Here is a 25,315-nt window from a genome sequence, read left to right as displayed (position 1 = left end):
TTGCCAAATTTATCACGGCTTTTGTTTTGTAAATCAGTCAACCGCAAAGCAATTTATTTGCAAATAATAAAAATAAACACAGATTTGTATGAATGAAAACAAGAAAAGAAAAACAGTTCTAAGAATAATGTTCTAGAATTTAAACAATATTTGATTCTGAATTAAATATGATCTGCACGTGTCAGTAATAAATCAAATGAAAGCTCAAAATTAGATAACTTTGGAAAATGCCGAAAAAGTTCTTCGCCTTTTCGCCCTCTAATGCTGCAAGCTCTTAGGTATTGCCTATTTTGCTTATTTAATAATCCAGCCTCCACGAAACACGGGAAATTAATTTAATCAAGGTATTAAATTAACTCATGAAGCAGTTTAATTTCAAAGATATGTGAACGAAAGATGTTTTGGTCAGCAACATCAATGAAGGAAGGGAGGTTTTTCTCGGAAACATGCAAAATCAGTGGTTTATTATAATATATCGTTTCTAAATGAAATTAAAAAAGTTAATAAAATAACATACTAAATGCTTCAATAAATTGCATATATTAATTATGGTATATAAAGAATTTACATTTATCCATACGGAGAATTTATGGTTTGAAAAGTCAAACTTTTCTTTTGTTATGGTTTATCTGTATAAATAAAAGTGAAATTCATGAATAGTCTGCACGCTGAATATGCTTTCTAATGATTATAAAATATTTAGTTAATAATTAAATGAATAAGAAATAGTAAACTAAAAATTAAATAGTAATTTTTTTATCAATTTAAATTTTTTTTCTTTGTACTGATGAAAAAAGTCACTCTTATCGAATGAAAATGTTGCAAAATGTTTTAAATCGATTTATTAGTTTTCGTACTAATTTTGTACCAATCTTTAGAATCGATTAACAAAGAAGGAAGAATTTTTTGAAAATCATTTAGTACAATCGAAATTTTTATTTCAGTTGCAGAAAATAAGCAAAATTGCTTTCTGCAACCATTTAAGGTGACAAGAAATTCACTGGTACACGTGCTCTAACTATCCACTATAACTCGCATCGAAGCCACATAAAATATCCGATGCCTTACAGAAATAATAATAATAATTAAAAAAAATTATATCTTCTAAATGAATTAATTTTCAACCTAAGACTGTGCTCTTGTAAACTGTGTTCTGGCAAAGAGTCATATTCGACGGGTTGCGAACATCATTTTTACTTCTGGACACGTGTTGCACGTCGTTGGCGATTCCGTGACAAAAGCATCTCAGCGTAAGTGGCACGTCCTTCCACCGTAAGTTGTTACTATTTTACCTAAATAAATAAAAGCGAAAATTCATAAGAATGATGGCAATAGAAATTCGAACTGCTAAATAATGTGTTGTAAAGTCTCGATCCAATAACAGGTAGCGTTATGATCAAATTCTTTATTTACAGCTTTATTACATAAAAACAACTTTCCCATCTAGGTTAAATGAATGATGCTATTTATAGCACGAAATTTAAACAAGAATAGTTCATCGAACAAATTTGGAGAAAACGCCTTCACAACAACAGCTAACAGGCGGTTGGCGTCTCAGGCTACTGCCGGGTTAGCTCTCGGAATCCACCGAATTTCCTTCGGGTTGAATTTTTCTCAGAAGTCCACTTCATACCAAGCTCCTCTCCTCCTCTTCTTCCGAAAAATCTCACCTTTTATCTTTCTCTCAGACACCACCTTTCCTGTCCACTCCCTGTTACCCAATCACCGTTCAGAACAACCTGCATCGTCTCTGGTCGCCCGTGGGAAATGTCCATTGATGATCCACCCTCCACAATGGGAAAAATGAAGAACATCTGGACATCTGGAGTGTTTGACACTCTCGCCTTTCGAAGACACGATTTATTTCCCTGGGAAACGCACGTGTGGTTCCTTATCTGGATTAGCACTAATTGGCCAGACGACCGTACTTAAAAGGAGGGTCTTCCATTTGGCAATCTGGAGGCACTTAACACTGTGGGAGTTTCGTTGATGAAGAATGGCCCGGAATGTAAATTATCGAGTGTGGGAAAAAGGAATGTCACAGTGGTCACCCAGGGAAGAAGCTGAATCATTACAGTGTTGACACATTTTATTTATAAAGACTGTGAAGCATAAGAAAGGCTTCGTCATAATTAATTTATTGATAAAAGATATAAAAATATTTTCATCCCGAGCATCGCCGGATATACCAGCTAATATAAAATATTTAGAAGAACTTTGCGTTTAGATGGGCTTAAGAGTTTTTATTTAATTTGTGCTATACTGAACTAGCAGAAATAATATGGTAGCATAGATTATTAGGCTGATGTTTTACAAGTAATTAAAATTAAATTTTTTTTTATAGATAATGGAAATCAAATTCATAAAAAATATGGTGCCGAGATTCATAAACTTTTTCTTGCCTTGAATAAATATTATTCAGAAATGAAGAAAGTAGATTTTCGCAGGTAGTTTCGAAACTAGAAGTTTGTCTATTCTAAAACAAGAGTAAGAAACTTTAAAACACAATCATACTAAATCTCTAATCACCTTAAATCAAAAGACTAATAATAAAATCAGATGGAATGATCCCCACTAAAATTTCTCGCGTATTCTCTAATAATGTTTTTATGACCCCTCCTCCGTATAAAATTGTGGATCTTATACAACTCCGCGAATTCCCTGCATAGGATCGGTTAATGATAGTTACAAAATATAAATCCTTTGCGTGCATCTAGTATTTTTACAGAAATCTATCAAGAGAATATGTATTTTGGATTTCTTTTTCCGATCGATTGACACAAAATCGCAGTTGTAGTCATAACGCACCGAATTTTACTGCTTTAAATTATTGCGTTTACATGTACGCGAAAGTACAAACAAACAGTCAACAGCCTGACGAATATGCTTCAAAATTTGACAAGTATTTATATTTTAGAGGCTAAACTGCACACCAAATTTTATCTGCCTAGCTCTTTGCCTTTTGCAGTCACCAAGTTCAGTTGTACTCGGACAACCAGACTGACATCTTTTGAATGGATTTCATCCAAAATATAATAGAAATATACAAAATTTATTCATAATTCCATATACTGAATTTCAGCTCAAATCGTTTTTGAGTTATTGTTTCACAGACAGAGTTTTTTTTGTATGCGTGTCTGTGGGGGGACTCGGGTAGGTCTGAAATGTGGAGATTTGTCAAGATCTCCAGTTCGAATTTTTTGGTGATTACAAAATTTCTTCTATACTTCATAAACTGAAAAGTAAAAAAGCAGTTCTAAGACTTTAAAAGTTAAAAAAGAAAGTTCAATAAGCATTCGGCCGAGTTCTAAATACGTTGTAAATAAACTTTGAGATAAAGCATTAACAAGGTGTTACAATTTATATCAGAAGAAGATGGTTATCAAAGGGGCTTTTCTTTCAACACTGGAACAATTAAGGTCAATTTGTTTCCGCTTCTTCAGCGATAAAGATATTTGGATTTCAGTAATCGCTTGTTCAGTGCAGGTTTTTCCCGATTGGTTTAGGAGTTTATTTAGTTTATCAATAATTTAGCTCTTAAAGATTGATTTAATGCAGCTAATGATGTTTTTTAAATATTAAATTTATAAATATACTAGAAGAATTTCTCAATGAAACTTACATTTTTGAGTACCAAAAATTCCCAATTATCCGTGGAGTTAGGTGGTGTTATAACCGCGGGAAATCAACAAATTGTCAGGGGAAAAAATCAACTCTAAAGTTCTGTTTGAACACTTTTTAAAAGATTTCTGCGCTTACAAGTTTGTGGGTGTCTTTATTTTTACTTTAAAAAAATCGATCGTTTGTTTTATTTTTGATTTAAAACATTTTTTAAAAATTTATAATTAAAATTTTCAGGTGTTTTTTTTTTGGGGGGGGGGTATCAACAATCGTGCGTTGATGAGAATTTGGTGTATTTCATGTCTTTATATTTGATTAGTTAATTGCTAATTAGTTCAGGTTTAAATAATCAATATTCAATATAGTAACAAATTATTATTTAGAGATGCCATTCCTAAATATTATCTATTCAATTAAATAATATTCAAATAATTAAAAGATTTCTAAGCATTAAAATTCCTCATGTGAGGAATTTTTTTCACGCGCATGTCAAAATTTTAGTTAAATGAGTTTCTCCCATCTGTTTTAAGTCTATTAATAAATGCCCATTCAAACACGCCACTTCGATTTTGGAATCCACCGCGCTTCCTGTAGATAGAGTAAGAATGTTATAATAATGTGAAAAAGGTGTCAAATACACATGAAACGATCTCATTATTAAAATTTGCATGTCTATATAAATAAAAATGAAATTCATGAATAATTTCTATACTATAGAAATACAAATAACCCCACAGATTGCCTCTAAAATTTGCACAGGGATATTATGAAGCTCATAGGAGTTTTGTGAGGATTAAGTATATAAGTTTCTTTTTTATTTATTAAAAATTATGTCTCTGTGCATGGAAAATTTTTTCCTTCGTGTTGCCATTCCTATTGAGTGAAATATTGTAGCTATTTTAAATAATTTTAGTTACAAGCAATAGTTATTGTCTCTAACAATGATTAATTCAATTTCGTGTCATTGTTAGTATTTTTTCATTAATAGCTGATTTGGTATATTATAACTGCAACCTATATTTTTACAGTGCACTCCTGAGTTCTCGGTGCACTAAAACCAGAATATGAAAGTTTTATATCAAAACTCACTGCTATAATACATATTTTCTCACTTCTTATTGAATACTAAGCCCTCGATTTATTTCAATGTGAACGCAGCTGCGACCCGATGAATCATAGAAGCAGTTGTCGGTAACGTGTCGAGTTAAAATAGAAGGCTCTGTACTGGTAGTTTATGTATTTTTATATACTGCACTGCACGCTTCAAGAATTTATTAGCGAAAAAGTAAGTTAAAGGATCTAAAGTATACACATTTTAACCTAAATTCTGTAAAGCACAACTTAAATGCAGAAAGTTCTTAAGAAAATTGATTCAAACTGATTTTATTTTTCACTGATACACAGGTATGAAAAAGTAACCCTAACATAAAAGTCAAAACTTAGTTTTTAGTTTTTGAAAATGTCATTAATAGATGACTGCTTCTGCATTTTAGCTCTCTCATTTAATTAAAATAAAATAAAACTAGGCCGGATGGTACGGAAGCCGGATACTCGGGAGTGTACTGTTACTCAAAAATACAAAGGTATGAAGATGGTTTTTTTTTTAATTTTATTTAGTAAGAATTCATTAGATATTTTATGTTTTATTGATGAAAATATTCATTTCGTTCAAATAAAATAATTCATACAACACTAAACCCAAACTTCATTCATAATTAAATTTACACATTTCATTTCTGCTTTAGTTTTTATTCTAAACTTAGCTATAAGAATTAAAAAATCGATTTGAATAGCTCATTCATTATTCTATTACACCTAAAATTTGATGCAGCGGACTTACTGGCATGGTGGGGTTTTTACATGAATGTATTTGTCACAAGATAATTTTTTATCGCATCCAACTAGACGTAAACAGAACTTGAAAATGACCTTCAATGGTAGAATCAACTATAAGGACAATAAAAATAAGTGAATTTAAAAATTTTAGAAAAGGAAAGTTTTTCTTTATGACTTGCGACAGAGTTATCTGAATCGTAACAGAAGATTTCGGAGCATTCTTTAGCTGATAAAACACCGGTATCTTTTCTTCAGGGATGTCTTGCAGAGTGTTTGTTGTCTTGTCTCGCTCTGCGTGTCGAGCCACAACCCCCGATAGACAAGGCCTCTGCGGGTTTCCGTGACGTCACGACGAGACGGCACACTCCATTCCCTTAACGTCAAGTCTCTGCGCGCTAGAGAGTGAAGAGAAATTACTTTTCACTTGTTAATATCATTCCATATCATGCAATTCAACACACATATATTGTAGAATTCATTAATAATTAAAATGCAGCCGCTTTCCACATCACCCTGGAGGTACGGTGCTTGGTATGCATTACCTTTTTTGCATTAAGTGCAGGGCAGGTTTCCCAGTAGGCGTATCTCCCTTAGATTTAAAACTATTTTCTTCATTCACTACATCATTAAAAATTATATCTGTTGCAAAATATTTTTGATTAGAAAATTTCAAAATTTCGTCTTCATATATGGTACATAAATTTTTAAATTATAATATAAAAAATACATTTGCAATGCTTTTGTTGATTAATTTCAAAACAATTCCATACAATAATGGTTTTATGAATATTTACCGTGGCGTCAACTCCAAGAAAGCAATAAAAACAATATTTCACGAAACAGTATTCTATTCAAAAAAATATCCAATAAATCTTTGAAACATTAGAAGAGTTTTCTTATTTAACTATATATTTTATCATTACTTTGTTAGAAATATCTTTACTAAATTTATCAAATTTTCTTTCCTTTCCGGTTTTAGAAGAGCTTTTCAAACTATCATGTAATTATTCAATAATGCATTGACTGCAGACCAGATTGCCAATCTATAAACATTTTCCGGTTTATGTCCTGAAATGCCTTTGCCATAATGATGTACTTCTTCTTCATTCACTACATCATTAAAAATTATATCTGTTGCGAAATATTTTTGATTAGAAAATTTCAAAATTTCTTATTCACATAAGGTACAGAAGTTCTGAATTATAATCAGAGCCGGCCTTAAATATAAAAGAGATTGGGTGGAAGAAACCATTTGCAGCCGCAATTTTTTTTTTAGTAAAAAAAAAATTATAAACATTATATATAATGCTATTGCGTGTATATTTGTTAAATGAATTTGTTTTTGCTTTTAATTACTTCAGAAAAATCACCATTTTTTTTCGATGATTTGTATAGCAAATGCTTGTAAGGTTCTTCACGCCTTGACCAACTACACTTTTTCCTTACTTTTAATTTGCTGAATTTAATTTGAAATTTTTTATACCGGTGATTAAATTGACACATTTTTAAATCTACCTTCTCTCTGTACAATAACAGTATCAATTGCTGTGATATTTTTAATACCCAAATTCTTTAACTTCATCTTCTTTTATTTCGGAATATGATCTTTTTCTTTTTCAAATTCGTGTTTTAAGAAAATTTTCTGAATTATTCAAATTGCATTCTATCACTTTTGATTCATCTAAAAATGTGTTGAATTTTGTACTTAAATTTTGAACTTCAGTTTTAATTTTACTGATCAATTTAAAAGCCGAATAAAAAACAACTGTTTTTAGTTGAAATAGTTCATTGGTAGTGTTAATTTTGGGCAATATTGAAAACTATACTATTAAGTATAAAATAAATGGCATTTATTTTATTGAATCCAATATTTTTACTTCGCATACCGCTGTACTATCTCTATTTACCTCAATAAATTCTTCTAGGACATTACAAATTTTTTCAAACTGTGTATACATTGCTTTAACTGAATCCATTCTGGCTTCCCAAAGGGTATAAAAAAGCATATAGAAGTTTTAATATCCAAAAAAAAAAAAAAAAAAAATACAATATATACTGCTGGAAATGGCATCACAAATTAATACATTTAAAAAGTATGATGTGCAAGACATATAAATTGCATGTGGATTTAGAGCAACTATTCTAAATTGCAAAACTTTGTACTTCCGTTTCGTGTTGCTATCTTTGCCTTACGCCTATCCTCTACAATTCATAATATTTAAATCCAGCTCACTTAATCTTTTCAACAGAGGTTTTGCTAATCCTTCTCCAGTCACAATGATTACTTTAATAACCCCTATAAACGACTCATTTATATTTAATCTTTTCTCTTCAATATTTTCATACCTAATAATGACTGAAGTGCGTTTGTTCTTAATGGGGAAAAATCAAGATTATATTTCATTTGGTTACTGCTGTACTTGGATGATTTTGAATAGACTTTAATTTTGCTAAGGATTTCATTTCATAATGCAGGAATATTTTGTTCATTTGATCGCAGTGCTAAATGATGCCCAATTCTAATTTTCGAATTTTTAATTCTGTTTATATGATTTATTAGCACAGTTTGTATTTACTGAATTATTCGATTAAAACATACAAAAATTTCTATTATTAGGAGTTTCTATTATTTTCATGGTTTCCACGAAATGAAAGGTTATTACATGATAAATATATGGAATTGCTCCAATCACTAGTCTCGGATATTTAAGAGGGGCACTTAATAATTTTACTGACTTCGAATAAAATAGACTAGTTTCTCTTTCAATATCATTTTTTTAAATGTAATTCACAGACCTACAGTAAAGGAAATTATTCGTAAATATTGACTTCCTTTAATGTTTAATTTAAATACAGTAACAAATATACAACATAAAACAATATATAATTATTATTGTTTACTCTCATGCTTTTATCGTTATGTTATATAATAAAATTTAACTATATAAACGTAATTATAGATATAATAGTAAACAGAGCATGTAAATATAATTTTATTTCTGGATTTTCCCTATGAAATGTTGATGACATGTAAGCGGCACAATTTGGCATCTGAGATGGAATTGCTCCAATCACTAGTCTTGGATATTTAAGAGGGGCACTTAATAATTTTCCTGACTTCGAATCAAATAGACTAGTTTCTCTTTCAATATCATTTTTTTAAATGTAATTCACAGACCTAAAGTAAAGGAAATTATTCGTAAATATTGACTTCCTTTAATGTTTAACTTAAATACAGTAACAAATATACAACATAAAACAATATATAATTATTATTGTTTACTCTCATGCTTTTATCGTTATGTTATATAATAAAATTTACCTATATAAACGTAATTATAGATATAATAGTAAATAAAGCATGTAAACTTAATTACGGCAAATATTATAATTATTATTGACAATAATTACAGACATTATTACCTGTATTACAGCATTTTATAAAATAATTCTTTTCATAATGCACTTGATTAAAATCACGAATAATGGATATTACTGAGCTGTTAAATTTCTAATGTGAGAATAAATGATTTTTCATTTAGAAACATTATGCATTAGTTTAAAATAATTAAATAAGCTTACCCTACTATGCTGCGTCGGATAAAATCCTTCACGATGTATGGCACTTAACCATTTCTTTTTAAGCTCTTCATTTTTAGGAAAGGCAAAAACACTTACTCTTGGGCCATTCCTGTAATTTCCATTACAGTTTGGAACACAACAGATCAAAGGCATTTCTATTCCTTATTTTTAGTAATCCAAATGATTTTTCTTGCAAATAAGAAATGGCGCTTACTGTCTACCGAAACACAGGAGGGCCAATGGCTAAAACATGGCGTGTGAGGAAAAGAGTTCGTTTCTTATCAGTAAACTTGAAGAGGGTGAAATTCCTCTCTCGGTCCCCCAATTCGCACCCACTCGTGTAACCTCTCGGAGCGACGTCATTACTTTCTGTGACGTAAGTTTTCCGGCCTTGTCTAACGGGGGTCGTGGTCGAGCACGTCTGCTCTCACCTTGGACCGCTTACGATGCAGAAACACACTTGCGCATCAAGAAAATATGTTTTAACTTCCGAAAAATATTTCTTATCTGTAGAGTAGTATTTGCATACATTTTATGTACTAACTAGCAGATGTATGTCGATTACTAAAGGCTTACAAATCAGTTTTTGGCAGCTGATTAGATTGGATATCTTGTATATATTATATAAATTTGCTTTTAATAAAACTGTATTATTGAAATAATAATACATATATTGTAAAAGAGAGCATAGAAAACTTTTCTTTGCATTTGTTTTTTGAACTATTGTATTTCATATTTATTTTATTTCATACAGACATGTGCTGAAAATTATACTTTTATATAACTATTATTTCAATAATAGTTAATTTACGTTTTAATTTGAGTTTTTGTCAAAGTGATGGCAACACGTTGATAAAAGCCCAGTCTCCCCCCCCCTACCATTAAACCGTAATATGCTAGAGCAAGTGACATTTTTTTTTCATGCAAAATAAATTTAAAAAAAAAATATGGTTAAAATATATTTGAAAATTCATTAAAAATATAAATTTTATTTATAGGTTAAAAATTAGTATCATTAAAAAGATAATCTTTTAAACTTTAACTTTATGAAAAAATCATTTTTGTGCGATAATAATTTCAGCAGTTATCACGAAAAAATGCCAAAATTTTTCTTAATTTTTAATTAATTAAAATTCTAATTAAAAATTTAAAAAAATCGCTCCAAGGTGCATATTTCCGACCTCCAAGTATACATGTGCCAAATCTGGTAGCTGTAGGTCAAATGGTCTGCCCTGTACAGCACCAACACAGACACACACACATATTCAGCTTTATTATAAATATAGAAAAACTGAAGAGAAAAAAAAAATGCTGTTTTAAGAAACTGTAATCAAACTGTTTAACTTTACATATCACAATTATTGTCTCTGGAATTTAAGTGACAGAAATTAAATTTATAGTTTTATTTCATCATGGAGTTTTAGTACTCGATAACATTTTCCAGAGTCACGTGAAATGGCATTTTTTATGTGTTTATTGGTTTATTGTATGTATGCATTATTGCTTTCTCGCATAACACGAAGAGAAAATATTGCCAATGGGAAGTGAGGGGGTAGACAATCTTTGGAAGCACATAGACTCGGGGTCTTTCATCTTCAGCTTTAATTGAAAAATAATATGGTAAATGAATTGCGTTAATTAATTTTAATTATGATATAATTAAAAACATATTAAACCCAACATTAATCAATTATTTTAATATGGTTGGCTGAATGGACAGTTGTGTTACATCCTTCAGATAATTTTTTGACCAACTGCTTACTATAAAGCACAAAACGCACATTTTCAGAATTTTGAAAACAGAAGCTGAGCACTCGTGGTGTTCACGACTCTCAACTTTTATTCTGGGGAGAGGGGAATAACATTTTATTAGGACATATGCGAGATGAGAAATTATGCAATTTATACGCATAATTTTGTAGATGCATGACCGAAAAGAAAAAAAAACTTAAAAGTCATATTATGAACAGAGAAAACGCAATAAGAGATACATCAGTCTATATCGCGATATAAGAGCAAAGTGACAGAAAATTTTCCCCTCAGTGATTTTACTAAGGAAATCTAATAGGGGTTTCTTTTACACGGGTAGACTTAGGCAAGAGAATCTTGGGTATCTTTGAAAAGTATGTGCGAATACTAGGGATTTTTATTCCTTCGTTCCCAGCGATGGAACCCCGGAATTAGAAGTATTGAAATTAATTAAATAAAAAAGTGGGAACTGTATCAGGAAATAAAAGAACATTTTAGAGAATGAAGTTAGCATGGGCTAAATTAAGATTTAAATTAAGAAATATCATTATACATATATATGAAAGAGTGGGTCAAAGAATCCAAGACAATGCCGGTCGGTTGTTAAATTTATATAATTATTAAATGTATTATTAAACCGTATAAATTTTATATATACATATTTATCAAATTTATTTAATAAATTTGATATTAAATTTGTTTTAAACTGTTTCTTGAGAATTTTAATTAATAAATATATTAATTTCATAAATTAGATTTAAAAAAAAGAAAAATTTAAATAGCGTTCGCAAAAGTTAAAAAAAAAAACAAGAAATTTTAATACAAAACTTTCTATTGGTGAAATAGATTATATTAAATCTATTTCTATGTCGGTTTCTTATTGTCCTCATTTTTGTTATCAGAGTAAATAAATCATCACCCTTATTTGTTTCTTTGATTTTCCTTGCTTTTCCTTTCTTCCTTCATTTTTTTAAAAATTGAAAGGTGTGAATAAATTATGGCATATATATTTCAATTAATTTTTACATATATATTTCAATTAATTTTTAAATCATCACCCTTATTTGTTTCTTTGATTTTCCTTGCTTTTCCTTTCTTCCTTCATTTTTTTAAAAATTGAAAGGTGTGAATAAATTATGGCATATATATTTCAATTAATTTTTACACAATGAAAACTTAAGCTATTTTATGATTTGTTCATTGTATGATATTGATTATGAGGAGAATGTGAAACTTCCCTTTTTTTTTTTTTTCTGGAAGGAGTATACCTTCAAATTGTCCATAGGAATAATTTTAAGTAAAAATGGGTAGGAAGTAAGGCTGAGCCAATTTTCGATTTATCGAAAAAAATTTGAAATTTTTGAAAAATCGATTTTTTGATGACAGATTTTGAAAAATATCGATTTATCGAAATCCTGAATAATAATAGTTCACAATAAATCGATATTCACAATTAATTTGCCTTTTCGATTTCGTTTCGGTTATCGGCTAGTGTTTATGTTTATTTTTGCTGCTCTTCATTCTTATTGACCTTCATAAAGAATTTGTGTTAATATTTCTATAAATACTACCATATTATAATATGAAAAATACTTTTTTTAAGCATATCATTTTGGTATAGACTGTTAGTTGTTCCCTAACTGAATGATACCATTATGGGAAAAATAATTGCGGTTATCAGAAGGTTTGTTTAATCGCTAAATATTGAACTTCAGAAATAAAAGCAAAAAGGATTAATTCAGATTTAGTTCACAATTTTATTAGTAGATCATATTTCCACACTTAAGCGCACTCGCATAAAGAAAAAAAATCGTTATACTTCCACTTTCGCCTAGGGGCTCACGATAAATCGCGATACAGTAAATCGATATTCAGAATTAATTTACATTTTCGATTTCGTTTTGGTTACTGATTAATACTTATTTTTGTTTCTCTTCATTCTTATTGACCTTCATACAGAATTTTTGTTAGTATTTCTATAAATACTGTCATATTCTAATATATAAAAATACTTGTTTTAAACGCAATGTTGTAAATTGTAACATGCTGTGGCATTGACGCTCTTTATTAAAGGGATTTTAACAAAATTATTTTCTAACTATTTTTATTCAAAAGAAAGCAAATATTTTTATTATATAATTGAAACTTCCTTTTATTTGGAGTCGTTCTGATCAGTCAATATGTTAAGAAATGCTATTTATAATAGCTATAAAAAATAATGATATCACAATATATCGAAAAATATCGACATGTGTTGGACGATATATCGCGATGATGAAGTTCGGTCATCGCCCAACCCTAGTAAGAAACATAAGAAAAATTGTACTAGTCCATAAAAATTTCTTTTCTCTTCTTTTTTCAGGTGACTTGGAACCCGTCCTACAGAGTTGTTGTTCTTCAGGTGAGGTGTTGGCCCGGAATCAGACGACATGCGCGGGTTCGGGAGATGTAGCTAAATTTCCTCCACAGGACAGACTGACCTGTCTGACTGCCATTTACATCTGCTGTATACGAACACACAGGCAGATACACTGTGAAAATGGGAAAAATGCTGCCCGGACACGAAAGCAGTGCTCCATTCATCCACAGCAGGGAGGAGAAGCCTTCAAAGTAAGCATCTATCATAACACTCTTTCCTTGTTTTACTTCTTTTGAACAACATGTTGCTTTGCATGTACTCCGGCAATCGTTCAGCGCTGTTCAGTGTGTTTCCCACATTATAGAACGCACGGTCAATCATAAGTTCAGAAATGGTAACGGGATTACTTTGCCTTCTGGATTACCTGATTTATCTTGCCAGAATTGTTCTTCTAGGTTCATACGAAAGCAAATGTGTACGAGACCCATTTTAACATTTCACATCAGCCACGATATCAGTATATCGCTATCAGCGATATCGAGATATAGCAGGACTTTCTCAATTAATAGAGGTTCTCTAAAATAGTGATGCCAAGAAGGTGTAAGAACTTTTAATCAAAATTTCAAACACCTTTCATTGTATTTGCGCTTTTTTGTCAGTGTGAACTCATGATTCAAAAAGTTTCGTTACATTTACATATTGCTGTTTCTTTTCTTCTTTTTTGTAGCTCATGAATATTGCATTACTGACTCTGCGATGTTGAGAACTTGCGAATCGTTTCGTACTCTATTTCCTGCAAGTTTGTTGAAGTTGTTCTAAATAACCCTGAATTTGAAACACCTAGCTGATTACCATTTAGACGAATAAATATTCAGGGACAACTTGAATCATTATAACTCGCAACTTAGCCCTTTAAATAACGCATAAATGCGAAACTGTTTTAATCACAAAATGATTAGTACAATATATTGCTATCAAGAAATTTCTTTTGATATAGCTTATGAGATTTTCCTCAAGAACATGCGAGACAAATTTTAATAAGTACTAGTGGTGTGTATATGTATATGTATCGATAAGTATCCATTTTTTATAATCATCTATTGCTAAAAATGTGCAAGTAGCATGAGATGTAATAATAAAATCGTTTAAAAAGAAATGTACTACATAGCATGATATACAAATTATAAAATCGGCTAAAAAAAGAATTTTATGACCAAATGCCTGCCATCATTTACTGTACTATAAATATATCAATATTTTTTATAAAATATTTGATTTACCCTTAAAATTTATTCATAGAAGGTATATTATTGAATTCCTTTTTTACTTACCGAGCATTATATCTAATTCTTAGATTATTTTAGTGACGATTTTTGGCTCCTCCCTCTTACCATGTTGCCTTTGCTTATTTCTACATATCAAATGCAATGATCCTCTGTGATACAAGTTTCTACTTATTTTTACAAACCAGAAAGAAAATTGTCCGATGATAATTTCAATGCATTCAATAACAAAAGACAGAACCCAGGATAGCCTGGTTGGTAGGGCTGTAAAATTCGCATCCTTTGGATTTGTGAGTTCGAATCCCACCGACCGAAAAACTCTCCGTGTACATGGTGGCTGGTGCCCTTCTAAATCTGTCGTAAAGTCCTCCAAGTCGAGAAAATACCTCAGGGGGTACTGGATCAGAGGTAATCGCTCTCTCATTAATGTCTAAATTACGATCTGTGAAGGATTGAATGAAATATATGAATGAATTCCACCCTGTGAAAAGAGCTTTGACGCATGAGTAGTTAAGACGTACTCTTAGCCCTAGACTACGCTAATGAAACAAAAGACGCTAAAACTCCTCTTTAAATGGGCTTGTCTATGACAAGTGCCATAAGCAACAACAACAAAAGACGAACAGTTTTATTTTAAATCATGATCCTTAAATTTGATACTTCGGAGGAGAAGCGAAGTTGTTTCTTCTTTGACAAACTGTTACTTTCTGATTATCAATATGAGGGCCGCGGTGGCCTGGTCTTGGCTCGTGAAACGCTAGGTTTCAGGTTCGAGACCCGATTCCACCGAAGAACCGTCGTGTAAGGGAGTCTGTTGCACGCTAAATCCGTCAGGCCAAATGTCCTCCCACTGGTGTGGTGTGGAGAGGAGAGTGCCAGCTCAGATGTCGTCCTCGTCATCTGACCGCGGTTCAAAATTATGAAATCCGTCCCTAAATAGCCCTAGTGTTGCTTTACAACGGGACGTTAATATAACTAAACTGATTATCAATATACAGTGACAGGACCATAGATTTTCTATTGGAGTGTTTAATACTTATATAAATCTTTTTAAATTCTGATCACCTTCCGCAGGACTGCTGCGATGCCTGTACCTTGGGACTACAAGCGGAATCCATGCAGATGCCTTGCACATTTTCAAGCTTCAGTTTCGGTTTGCCATGGGACGAAGCTTTCCAAGATTGCTGCCAGAATCCGTACTCGCCATTAGGTACATCTCCTGAACATGGTAAGAATATCTTGCAATTTTCCAGGGTTATTTTTAGTTTTAAAGACATCTTTCTCTGAAATGATGGTTTGCCTTTTGTTTGGGCTTTTTTCAAAATACGGAATGTTTTCAACTTGATTACGTCTGACACATACTGCTTTGCTATTTGTATAATTTATTTGCATACAAATGCATTTGTAATAAACAGTTTTTAAAATACTTTTATTAATTTGTTAAAAATTAAAAATCGTTTTAATATTTTTTATTCTTTTTTTTATAATTTATTATTACAGATATTGGAAAATGAAATCAATAAAAAAAAATGATTTTTTTAAAAATCCTGATTGCATTCTTATATTTTATGGAACCAAAATTGAATTCATTTAATACATTAAATGAATAATTAAGTTTTGAAAATGCGTAAACAGTGTACTGCAGTCGAGAACATACGTGTTAAAATTGTGATGTCATGTTATATTTTGATTGTTTGAAAGCAACATCATGAACAGAATTCAGCTCATCCAATGCTTTTTTTCACTCTTTTCTTAAATGCTATAGAGAAAGTAGTAACCATCAAAGTTTTCTTTAGTTCAGAAAAAGTTAAGTAATCGTCAAAAAATTCGAATACTTTGACGAATCTCCAAGTTTTAAACTTTCCTGAGTTCGAAAAACACATTTTTGGAACATGTCCGTTCTGTCTGTGACAAAGATAACTCAAAAACGCCTTGCACCAGACGGATGAAATTGTATATGCATACAGTCTTTATACAAAATTTGTAGAATTCTATAAAATTTTAAACAAGTTTCGCCCAGAGTCTGTTTGTCCTGCGTTGATATAATTGCGATATAACTGAACAAAATAACTACAAAACGAAGAGAGCCAGGTCGGTAAAATTCGATACACAGAATTTACATCTATAGTCTAAACACCTTTTTGAGTCAAATCCAACAAGGGATTTGGTCTGTACTTTTAAAAACATGTAAACGTGATAAATCAAAGTCTCAGTGGCTTAAATATATGAAATTTGGTATGGAATTTTGGGACTACAGCTGTAGTTCTGTGTCAAATATTTGCTTTAATCAGTTGAGGAAAAGCTTGCCCAAAACACAAATTCGATTTTTGGATATTGTTAATCGCATGTTAAGGATTAATCGCCAAATAACTCACCAAAGATGGCACGATAAATTGAGTAAAAATGCTGTATTCACGCTATTCAAGTTAATATTTCGCTACTATTTTACACCAATGCCATGCAAAGCGTTTCTGGAATGACATCTTTATTAGAGAGTACGCGAGAAGGTTTTGGAGAGACCATTACCGCTGGTTTCACTAGTGCTTTGACAACTAAATGCGTGCAAAGTTTTCCAGAGGAACACCTGGTGTCTTTAAAAGAAAGCTCTGTAGTGAAAGCTTATAAGCCAGTTAACAGCTACGCTGCACGATCAATTGCTTTTGTATCGTGATTATGTTACTCGACTGCAAACCATAAGGTGCCAGGTTCTATCCTCGCTCATTCATTCCGCCACATTGGTGACCTCGGACTATGATCCCTCAACCTTCGTACAGCTGTTGTGGCGCCATCTACCCGTAACCAAAGTCGTCAGACTCATTTGACGCAGCAACCCAAAGTCGTCAGACTCATTTGACGCAGCAACCCAAAGTCGTCAGACTCACTTGACGCAGCAACCCAAAGTCGTCAGACTCACTTGACGCAGCAACCCAAAGTCGTCAGACTCACTTGACGCAGCAACCCAAAGTCGTCAGACTCACTTGACGCAGCAACCCAAAGTCGTCAGACTCATTTGACGCAGCTACAGCATCAGCAACCACTCACCCATGCACGCTCGCCATAACTCTCGGCGCTACTCAAATGGGTACAGGCGCATTAGAATCAACAGCTAATACATCACCACTCAATAGCCATATCGTTCGTCTCATCTCCGACTCACTGGAGGAAGAGTCTGTAGTGAAAGCTTATAAACCAGTTAACAGCTACGCTGCACGAGCAATTACTTTTGTATCGTGATCATGTTACTCGGCTGCGAACCATAAGGTTCCAGATTCTATCCTCGCTCAATTCAATCCGCCACAGTTCAATTTCTTTTCTTTCTATATTCATTGTCGTTTAAATTGGCGTCAGACAGTATGTGTGTCATTGGAGTAGATGTGGTGAGTTAAAAAAAAAGCTCTAAAATATTTATTATAACTTAATAATAAATACGGAATATGCACTTACCTATATAGCAACAAACATAATAATAACAGCAAAATACAATCTTAATAGCAATAGCCACAAATATAATCTTATCAAATGATACATTTAAAATCAAATAATTCTAAATACATTAAAAAATAAATAATTTTCATCTAAAATTAGTTCCAGTATTTATAGTTAGTAGAAGACTTAGCTGCATACTGTCCTTCAACCTTGAATATTTTCAAGATTGAAGGACACTGCTAATCTTGCATTGGATTCTAAGTGGTCGTCAGTGAGACGGGAACAATATCTTGTCTTAATTACATTCATCGTTGAAAATGCAGATTTATACACTTAGGTAGAGCCAAAGAACAATGTTAAATGATATGCGGCTTTTTTAAATTATGATTCATTAGATTCCGAAACTTATTCTTGAGTTCTGAAATACACGTCTATTAAAATTATGTAATTTTGAAGAGAAAAACTTTATTTTCTTCAAGAGGTACAGAAAATGTATAATATAAAATAAATACGTTTCTTTCATTAAGCGAGTCTTATGTTTTAGTAAAGGCGGTCACCCCAAAATGGTGGTTCACCGGTCGATCGCGATCGACTTAATGCCCACCCCTACTATAAATGAAGCAGACATATTCAGCTAAATAGGGGGAAATGGGAAACATTTAAATGGTGCCTTATTTTATTTCCAAATATTTTATAACTAACAAATTTCAAGAGATAAATATGTGATTTTTTAAAAATCATCTACAGCTGAAATGTTTATTTTTTTACTTAGGAATGGATCTATTACTGACTTCCGTTCAAAATGAAAGAACTGTTTGTGTAATATGATAGTAGAGGAATTAAAAAAGAGAGAGAGAGAGAGAGAGACGTCTGAAAGAAGAAATCCAATCATTCCCTTTTGATGACGTAGTTATTTTGAAAACAGTTCCGCGTTACTTTATCCGGTTAAATTTCGTAGAAAAGTGTATTCATGTGAAATTAAAATACCTTTGGCTTCCTGCTGTCTGCATAAAAAAAGATACTAAAAAAAAATCGCGAACAGTTTTGTTTCTGTAATCAAACATTGTCGATAGATTGTTTTAGAAAAAGGCCTGTTGACGGACATTTTGGTTCTTTTCAAATAATGATAATAAAATAATAACGAATTTTTCATTTAAAATTAGTCAATTTCAAGACACTTTTATAACTTACAAATCAAATCTGGTAGCCAGAGTTTTTGTTATTTTATAAAAATAAAAACAATCCCTGAAAATAGCTTATATATATTTATTTTTTCTGCCATTTATGAAACCGAATTTGCATTTCGATTCATTATGTTGTAATGCTTTTAGAAATTTTTTACGTTCCTATTTATTATAATAGGAACGTAAATAATCGATAATCCTTATTGGTTTACTTTATTCTACTTTAAAACTACTATATCTTTCATCGCATTCTTAATAAATATTGCTGTTTCGCTAGTAATATTTATGCCCAATCTAATGTTATAATATCTTGGCACTGACGAGAGAGGGGCCGTGGTGGCCTGGTGGTAAGGTCTCGGCTTCAGAACTAACATTTTTCAGGTTCGAGTGCCGATTCCACCGAAGAACCATCGCGTAAGCGGGTTTGGTGCACGTTACATCCGTCGAGGTCAAACGTCCTCCCGCTGGTGTGACTTGGAAACTTGGAGAGGGGGTTCCAGCTCAGATGTCGTCCTCGTCATCTGACCGTGGTTCAAAATTACGAGGTCCGTTCCCAAATAGCCCTAGCGTTGCTTTAAAACGGGACGTTAATATAACTAAACTGACGTGAGAGAGTTAACCCTCTTGCTGCGTGATTCCTTAAAATCACTATTTTTAGATGTGATGTTTGCAAACAAGTTCAAATATTTTTCAAAGAAAGTGAACTGATTCTATATGTTAGATGATTATAATATAATATAATAAAAAATCTGTAATCGTAAAATTAAACACTCCAAGCTACGGAAAACGCAATTGAAAATGGATTGATTGCGGAAATCGCGAGATACGCAGCTGGAGTGTTGATTAAACTGACGAGAGAGGCGGCTAATTTTTCATCTCTGAAATATGTGCATTTGTTAAGAGAAAGGAAAGGTTGAAAGGGAAAGAGGATCGTGTAGAAATACTCGAATTATAACAAGTACAATTGTGTTCAACTCGATGCAGTTTTTCCCACATTTCGAAATGGATGCATCTTCAATTGCTAAAAATAGGGAACGCAACTAGATCTGATTAACACTGATTCACGTCCGTCCCCTAACTTATAAAACTATATCCTCTGACTGTGACTTTTAGTATGATGTTTGATCTGGATCCCATGTAATCAGTGGAGGTTTCTAAATAATAACTATATCTACACTCATGTCCAAAATTAAGGTCACAAAAATGTTTTTCAAACTAATTCTAAATGGCTAGCAGTAAATTTTAAACAAATTATATTTTATATATTGTGAAGGACCGGTAACACGATATTAACCTTTGTTGTGGGAAAAAATATTGTTTAGCATTAGTTTTTGAGGAACTACTGAAATTAGACCGTTTAGGCATCTGGGATTTTTGCCAGAAATTTTGTGAATATTGCATTAAAAAAAATAACTTGTTTCCAGTGAGAATGAGTTCTCATAATCGTTTAGACGATTCCTTGAGATGGAGAGCCGTTGGAATGATTGAAGCTGGGCAGTCTGAAGTGGAGGTGACTCGATGGTTACAAGTGGCACCGAAAGTGGTATCCAGGTTGTGGAATCAATTCCAAACAAGTGGTACTGTAACCAGGTAGGCTGGCCAAGGCCCTCACAGAGCAACGACGCCTTCAAAGGATCTCTGTTTGGCATTAAGCGCACGATGGCATAGGCTGACAACGGCTCCTCAAATTGCTCGTGACCTTTCTGCTGCGTCTGGAATAAGAATTTCCAGATAAACAGTATACAGACATCTAGCACAGAGGGTCCTTTATGCCCGGCGACCAGTTGAGTGCGTCCCTTTGACTGATCCAACAGAAAAGCCCGGTTGCTGTGGTGACGAACACATCAGTCTTGGGCACAGCAAGAATGGGGGCGTGTTCTTTTCAGTGATGAGTCGAGATTTACCACACAGAGTGACACTAGTCGAATCTTCATCTGGGGAGAGCGAGGAGCTCGCTATCATTCCTCCTACGTAAAAGATTTGATCAAATCGACAGATTTGATGGCAGAGAAACCCTTGTTTGGGGTGGCATAATGTTGGGCAGTCGTACACCACTGCACGTCTTCGATGCGGGTACAGTCAATACGCATCGTTATAGGGATGTGATCTTTGAAGCCTATGCGAAGTTGTTTCGGGGTGCTTTGGCCCAGACTTCATGTTTATGGACGATAACGCGAGTCCACACAGAGCCCAGACCGTTGATGATTTTCTTGGGGAAGAGGATATTCGACGTATGGACTGATCTTCGAGGTATCTGGATCTTAATCCTATTGAACATGTTTAGGATGGTCTCAGAAGAGCCATTGCACAGCGTAAACACCTCCTAATACCCTCCAAGAGTTAAAAACCGCGCTTTTGGAAGAATGAGCTTTGTTGCCCCAAGAATTTATTGACACCCTCATAAACAGTCTGAAAACTTGTTGTGAAGCTTGTATAGCAGTGCATGGTGGTCACACTCCATATTAGACAGGCTTTCCCCGAGATAAAGGCTTTATCTCTGATTCATAATGTAACACTTTTTGATATATCCTGCTCCTTAATTCCCAATTAAGATCTTTTCTATGATGTTATGTGTCGGTGTTCTTTCTTCCATTGTAGTGTACCTTTCTGCCAAATTTCATGGCAACACAGTGAATAGTTTTTCATTTTTCGCAGATTTTATGTTTGTGACCTTAATTTTGGACATGAGTGTATTTGAAAAGAGGAACTATTTAAATTAAAATATAACATCTCGACATGGAGGTTATCCAAAATACGTTACACTTCGTATACATCGACTGCAAGAAAATACCATAGACCGCTCTTATTAGAAGAAGCCGACCTGGAAAGGTACCGAAGTCTAGAGAGATGAGATGACGAAGTCCAGAGAGACCTCCCATTTAATCGCTGAAGCCTGAAGATTCCAAATTAGACTGGAGGAATGGCTGGTAACAACACCAACATTCAAGTTCTAATCACTTGTTTTAGAACCGCTACATACCATGGAGCTTTTACATCACATTCGTCAATTTATCAAAGCCAAGTTATAATACATCTTTTTAAAAAATCTTTTTTTGAAAAATGAAATTGATGGAAACTGCTTTTTCCCAATTGGTTCAGCTCGTTTTTATTGGGTAACGGCTACTTTTAATATTAGGTTGGAGATTTACAAAATGAGCGCCACATCGCTCTTACTTGCTGCTTCTCATTTGTAGGAAATTTTGCAGTAAGTTATTATCATAAAATCAAACTGTCGCTCGAAAATCAAAGCGGAAAAGGAAGTGAAATGAACCATTTTAATTCTACGATTTGAGTCCAGTTAAATTCACCAATTTTAGGAAATATGTATCGATTAAAAAGCTCATCCCTACCACTGATTTTTTTTGTTTCTTCAATTCTAAAAATATTTCAATACTTATCGATAATACATTTATCATAACAAGAACAGTTTTAAGACAGCAGTTTTATGGAAACTAATATGAATTTAATTAGTTCAACCCTATTACTACTTAAGCCCTATTAGCTACCCTATGCAACAAATGACTAATTAAAAAAAATGAGAATTTTATAATCAACGAATTTCACAATTCAGAAAAATTGCTGCGAATCGTAGAAATTCGGAAACTACTTTACTTCTACAAAGTATACAAAAAAAAGTTCAGTCTATTAAGAAGTAAAAGGAAAATATTTAAAGAGTGGCAAAACCATTACAGCCAAAGTAAACTGGTCCTAATTGAAAAAGATTGAAGATGCTCTGCGTCAGAAGTAGTAAACACTATTCAACTACAAAAATGTGATTTTCAAGCCAAAAGACAATTTTACATGATAAAAGCGATGAAGGAATTGATCAAAATACTTTGTTTTAAACTTTTACTTCATTCATCGTATCCTGCTAACGTTGCTCTGTCTGACAATTACTTGTTGTTTTTTGACCTTTTCTGTGAGCAACAATTCTGTATCGACATGTCATACAGAAGATGCTTTAATGTCTTTATCTTAGAGATAGAGCTTTTAAGGATAATGGATGAATAAATTTGGAAGATAATATGTATTTTAAGCCATAGAATACTTTTTTATTAAATAAAATTCATAAAAATCTCTGAGTTATTTCTTACCAGCTAAAATAATACTAAATGTTTTGGATACTAGTATTTCGCCTTTCACGCGCTTACTGCTAAAATCGTTTTGTTGGCTCTTATCTATTTCACCAATTGATTTAAACCATTCACCACTGTTCTACATAATATTTTTAATTTTTTTTAGCTAATTTTTCTCCAGGCAACGGAAATTGCGGTGCTGACAATCCTTGTGACCAAAAATGCGAAGAAATTGGACAGGGTGTGCGTCGTTGCTCATGCTATCCCGGCTACAAGTTAACTGTTGATCTCAGGACTTGCGAAGGTTTGTTGAAATGTTATATTTTTCTAACATTTTTTTTAAAAAGATGATGAAATGGGTTCCTTTTTCATCCGCTCGGTATAAAATAAATATCTTCGGTGAACTATCTTAATTCAGTACAGCAAATCCAGTGCACTATATTGACAGTGAATATTTATTTATCATAATAATGAGGGGGAAAAGATAATTTCGAGATTTCTTTTCTTTGTTATTTATTCGTAGTCAAAACAGATATCATTCAATTTTCTGCGTTGTAATTTGTAGCTGTATGATATTGTTTCGAAATTTCCCGGGGTTCGTTTGGATAGTGGGAGTTATATGGTGTGGAGAACGCTCAATCAGCAGGCGCCAGTACAAAAAGAAACAACGACGTTTATTTACACGAAGACACACAGGACAGCACAAAGATGACAACTATATACAGCACAGAAGACTATTATCTTCAGCCGAGACGTGCAGCATACAACAGCATACACAGCAGTATACAACAGTATACACAACAGCAGACAACAGTATACACAGCAGCTCGACTCCGTCGCTGCTCCGCTAGTCCCTGGAAGACAAATTCTTCACCGTCGCTTCCGATTACAACTCTCCGATCTGGTTCACTACAACGACTCAATTCACGACCACCTCTCCCCGGCATCTGCAGTTCCTTTTATAGGTCTCAGGAGGCGGGGCTAGAAGCCTCTTAACCAATTAGGAACGTTCGAGGCGTAACTCAATTCCTACTGGACGTATCGGGAAAATTCTCGATGTTTCGGGTATAATCTATTTTTGCGCCAAAGTCGCCAAATTCGTCGCCAAGTCGCCAAATGGTCGCCAAGTTTATCACCAAGCTCTGGGATCTCCTATGGAACCGACTATGCTGGGCAGCCGCCTCACATATTCGTAACAATGTACTGCTGTTAATAGAATACTATAAAAGGAACATACATTTTTGTTGCAATTTTTATTAAATTAGTAAATAAAATTAGAGCTCTAGCATAGTAAGAACTCTAATTGATTGTTAGAAACTTCCTATGGCTCACTTTTTTATACATAGCTAGTTTTAATTAAGATAATATCTAGAGCACACTTTATTACTTCGTATGGTATTTTGAAATGTTGAGCTACATCACTTGCATTTTTTCACTTGTGACATCTCATTGTAAATTTTCGGTGATGATATAGGTAATATTATCAATCGATAGAAATAAGAAAAAAAACTGCTCAAGAGACAACAAGAATAGTTATTTCTTAAGTTCTAATATATTTTTCCAAGAAAGTCTTTTTTATCGGTTCAAAATGTGTACGGTGTAATTAGAGATGCATAATCCACGATTTTTTGAATAGCAAATAATATTGCTATTGTTATTTTTAAATATGCGTTCCAAATATCTATTATTTCAATCATATTATTAATTAAAAATTATTACTTAATATTAAATATAAAATTTATTAATTGTCATTAATACTTAATTTACTAATTTAATTAACGTGTGATTGAATTAATTTATCTGTTTCAGCTTACTTCTTAAATTTTATTTTTTTCCTCAAAACTATTTATTTAATTTATTTATTAGAGTGAACCATTTTCTGGAAAAGATGAGTTAAAAATATATGTCATTTCTTTAAAATGTTTACTTTAGTCCTATATTCTACCAATAGATGGCGCCAGTAGTAAACAGAGTACATGTAATCAAAGTGAATCATGTCACGAGCAATTAAAAATGATCTGTATGGAATAGCGCATCATCAAATACGAATATCGGTCACTCCTGTAAAGTGGAGCGGTGACTTCGCACTTTCCAGTGAAGCCTCGCACTTTCCGGTGAAATCACCGCTCCGATAAATTTTAGTGATATGCAATTCAATGATACGATACGATAATTCCAATAACTGGTCCGTTCACTTTT

General features: G+C 32.7%; 1 protein-coding gene across 4 annotated transcripts in view; it reads left to right on the top strand.

The window, feature by feature from the left end:
* LOC129963031 (fibulin-1-like) overlaps positions 1–25,315 on the top strand; it is an 87,896-nt gene that overhangs the window by 5,933 nt on the left and 56,648 nt on the right. For all 4 annotated transcript variants that reach the window (XM_056077038.1, XM_056077040.1, XM_056077041.1 and 1 more), the window contains exons 2-4: positions 13,151–13,398; positions 15,505–15,658; positions 23,283–23,420. In XM_056077038.1, coding sequence (XP_055933013.1) covers positions 13,151–13,398; positions 15,505–15,658; positions 23,283–23,420 — 540 coding nt within the window. The remainder of the gene's footprint in view (positions 1–13,150; positions 13,399–15,504; positions 15,659–23,282; positions 23,421–25,315) is intronic.

The sequence above is a fragment of the Argiope bruennichi genome, chromosome 3, assembly GCF_947563725.1.
Source record: "Argiope bruennichi chromosome 3, qqArgBrue1.1, whole genome shotgun sequence".
NCBI lineage: Eukaryota > Metazoa > Arthropoda > Arachnida > Araneae > Araneidae > Argiope > Argiope bruennichi.
This window is presented reverse-complemented; position numbering and strand designations above follow the sequence as displayed.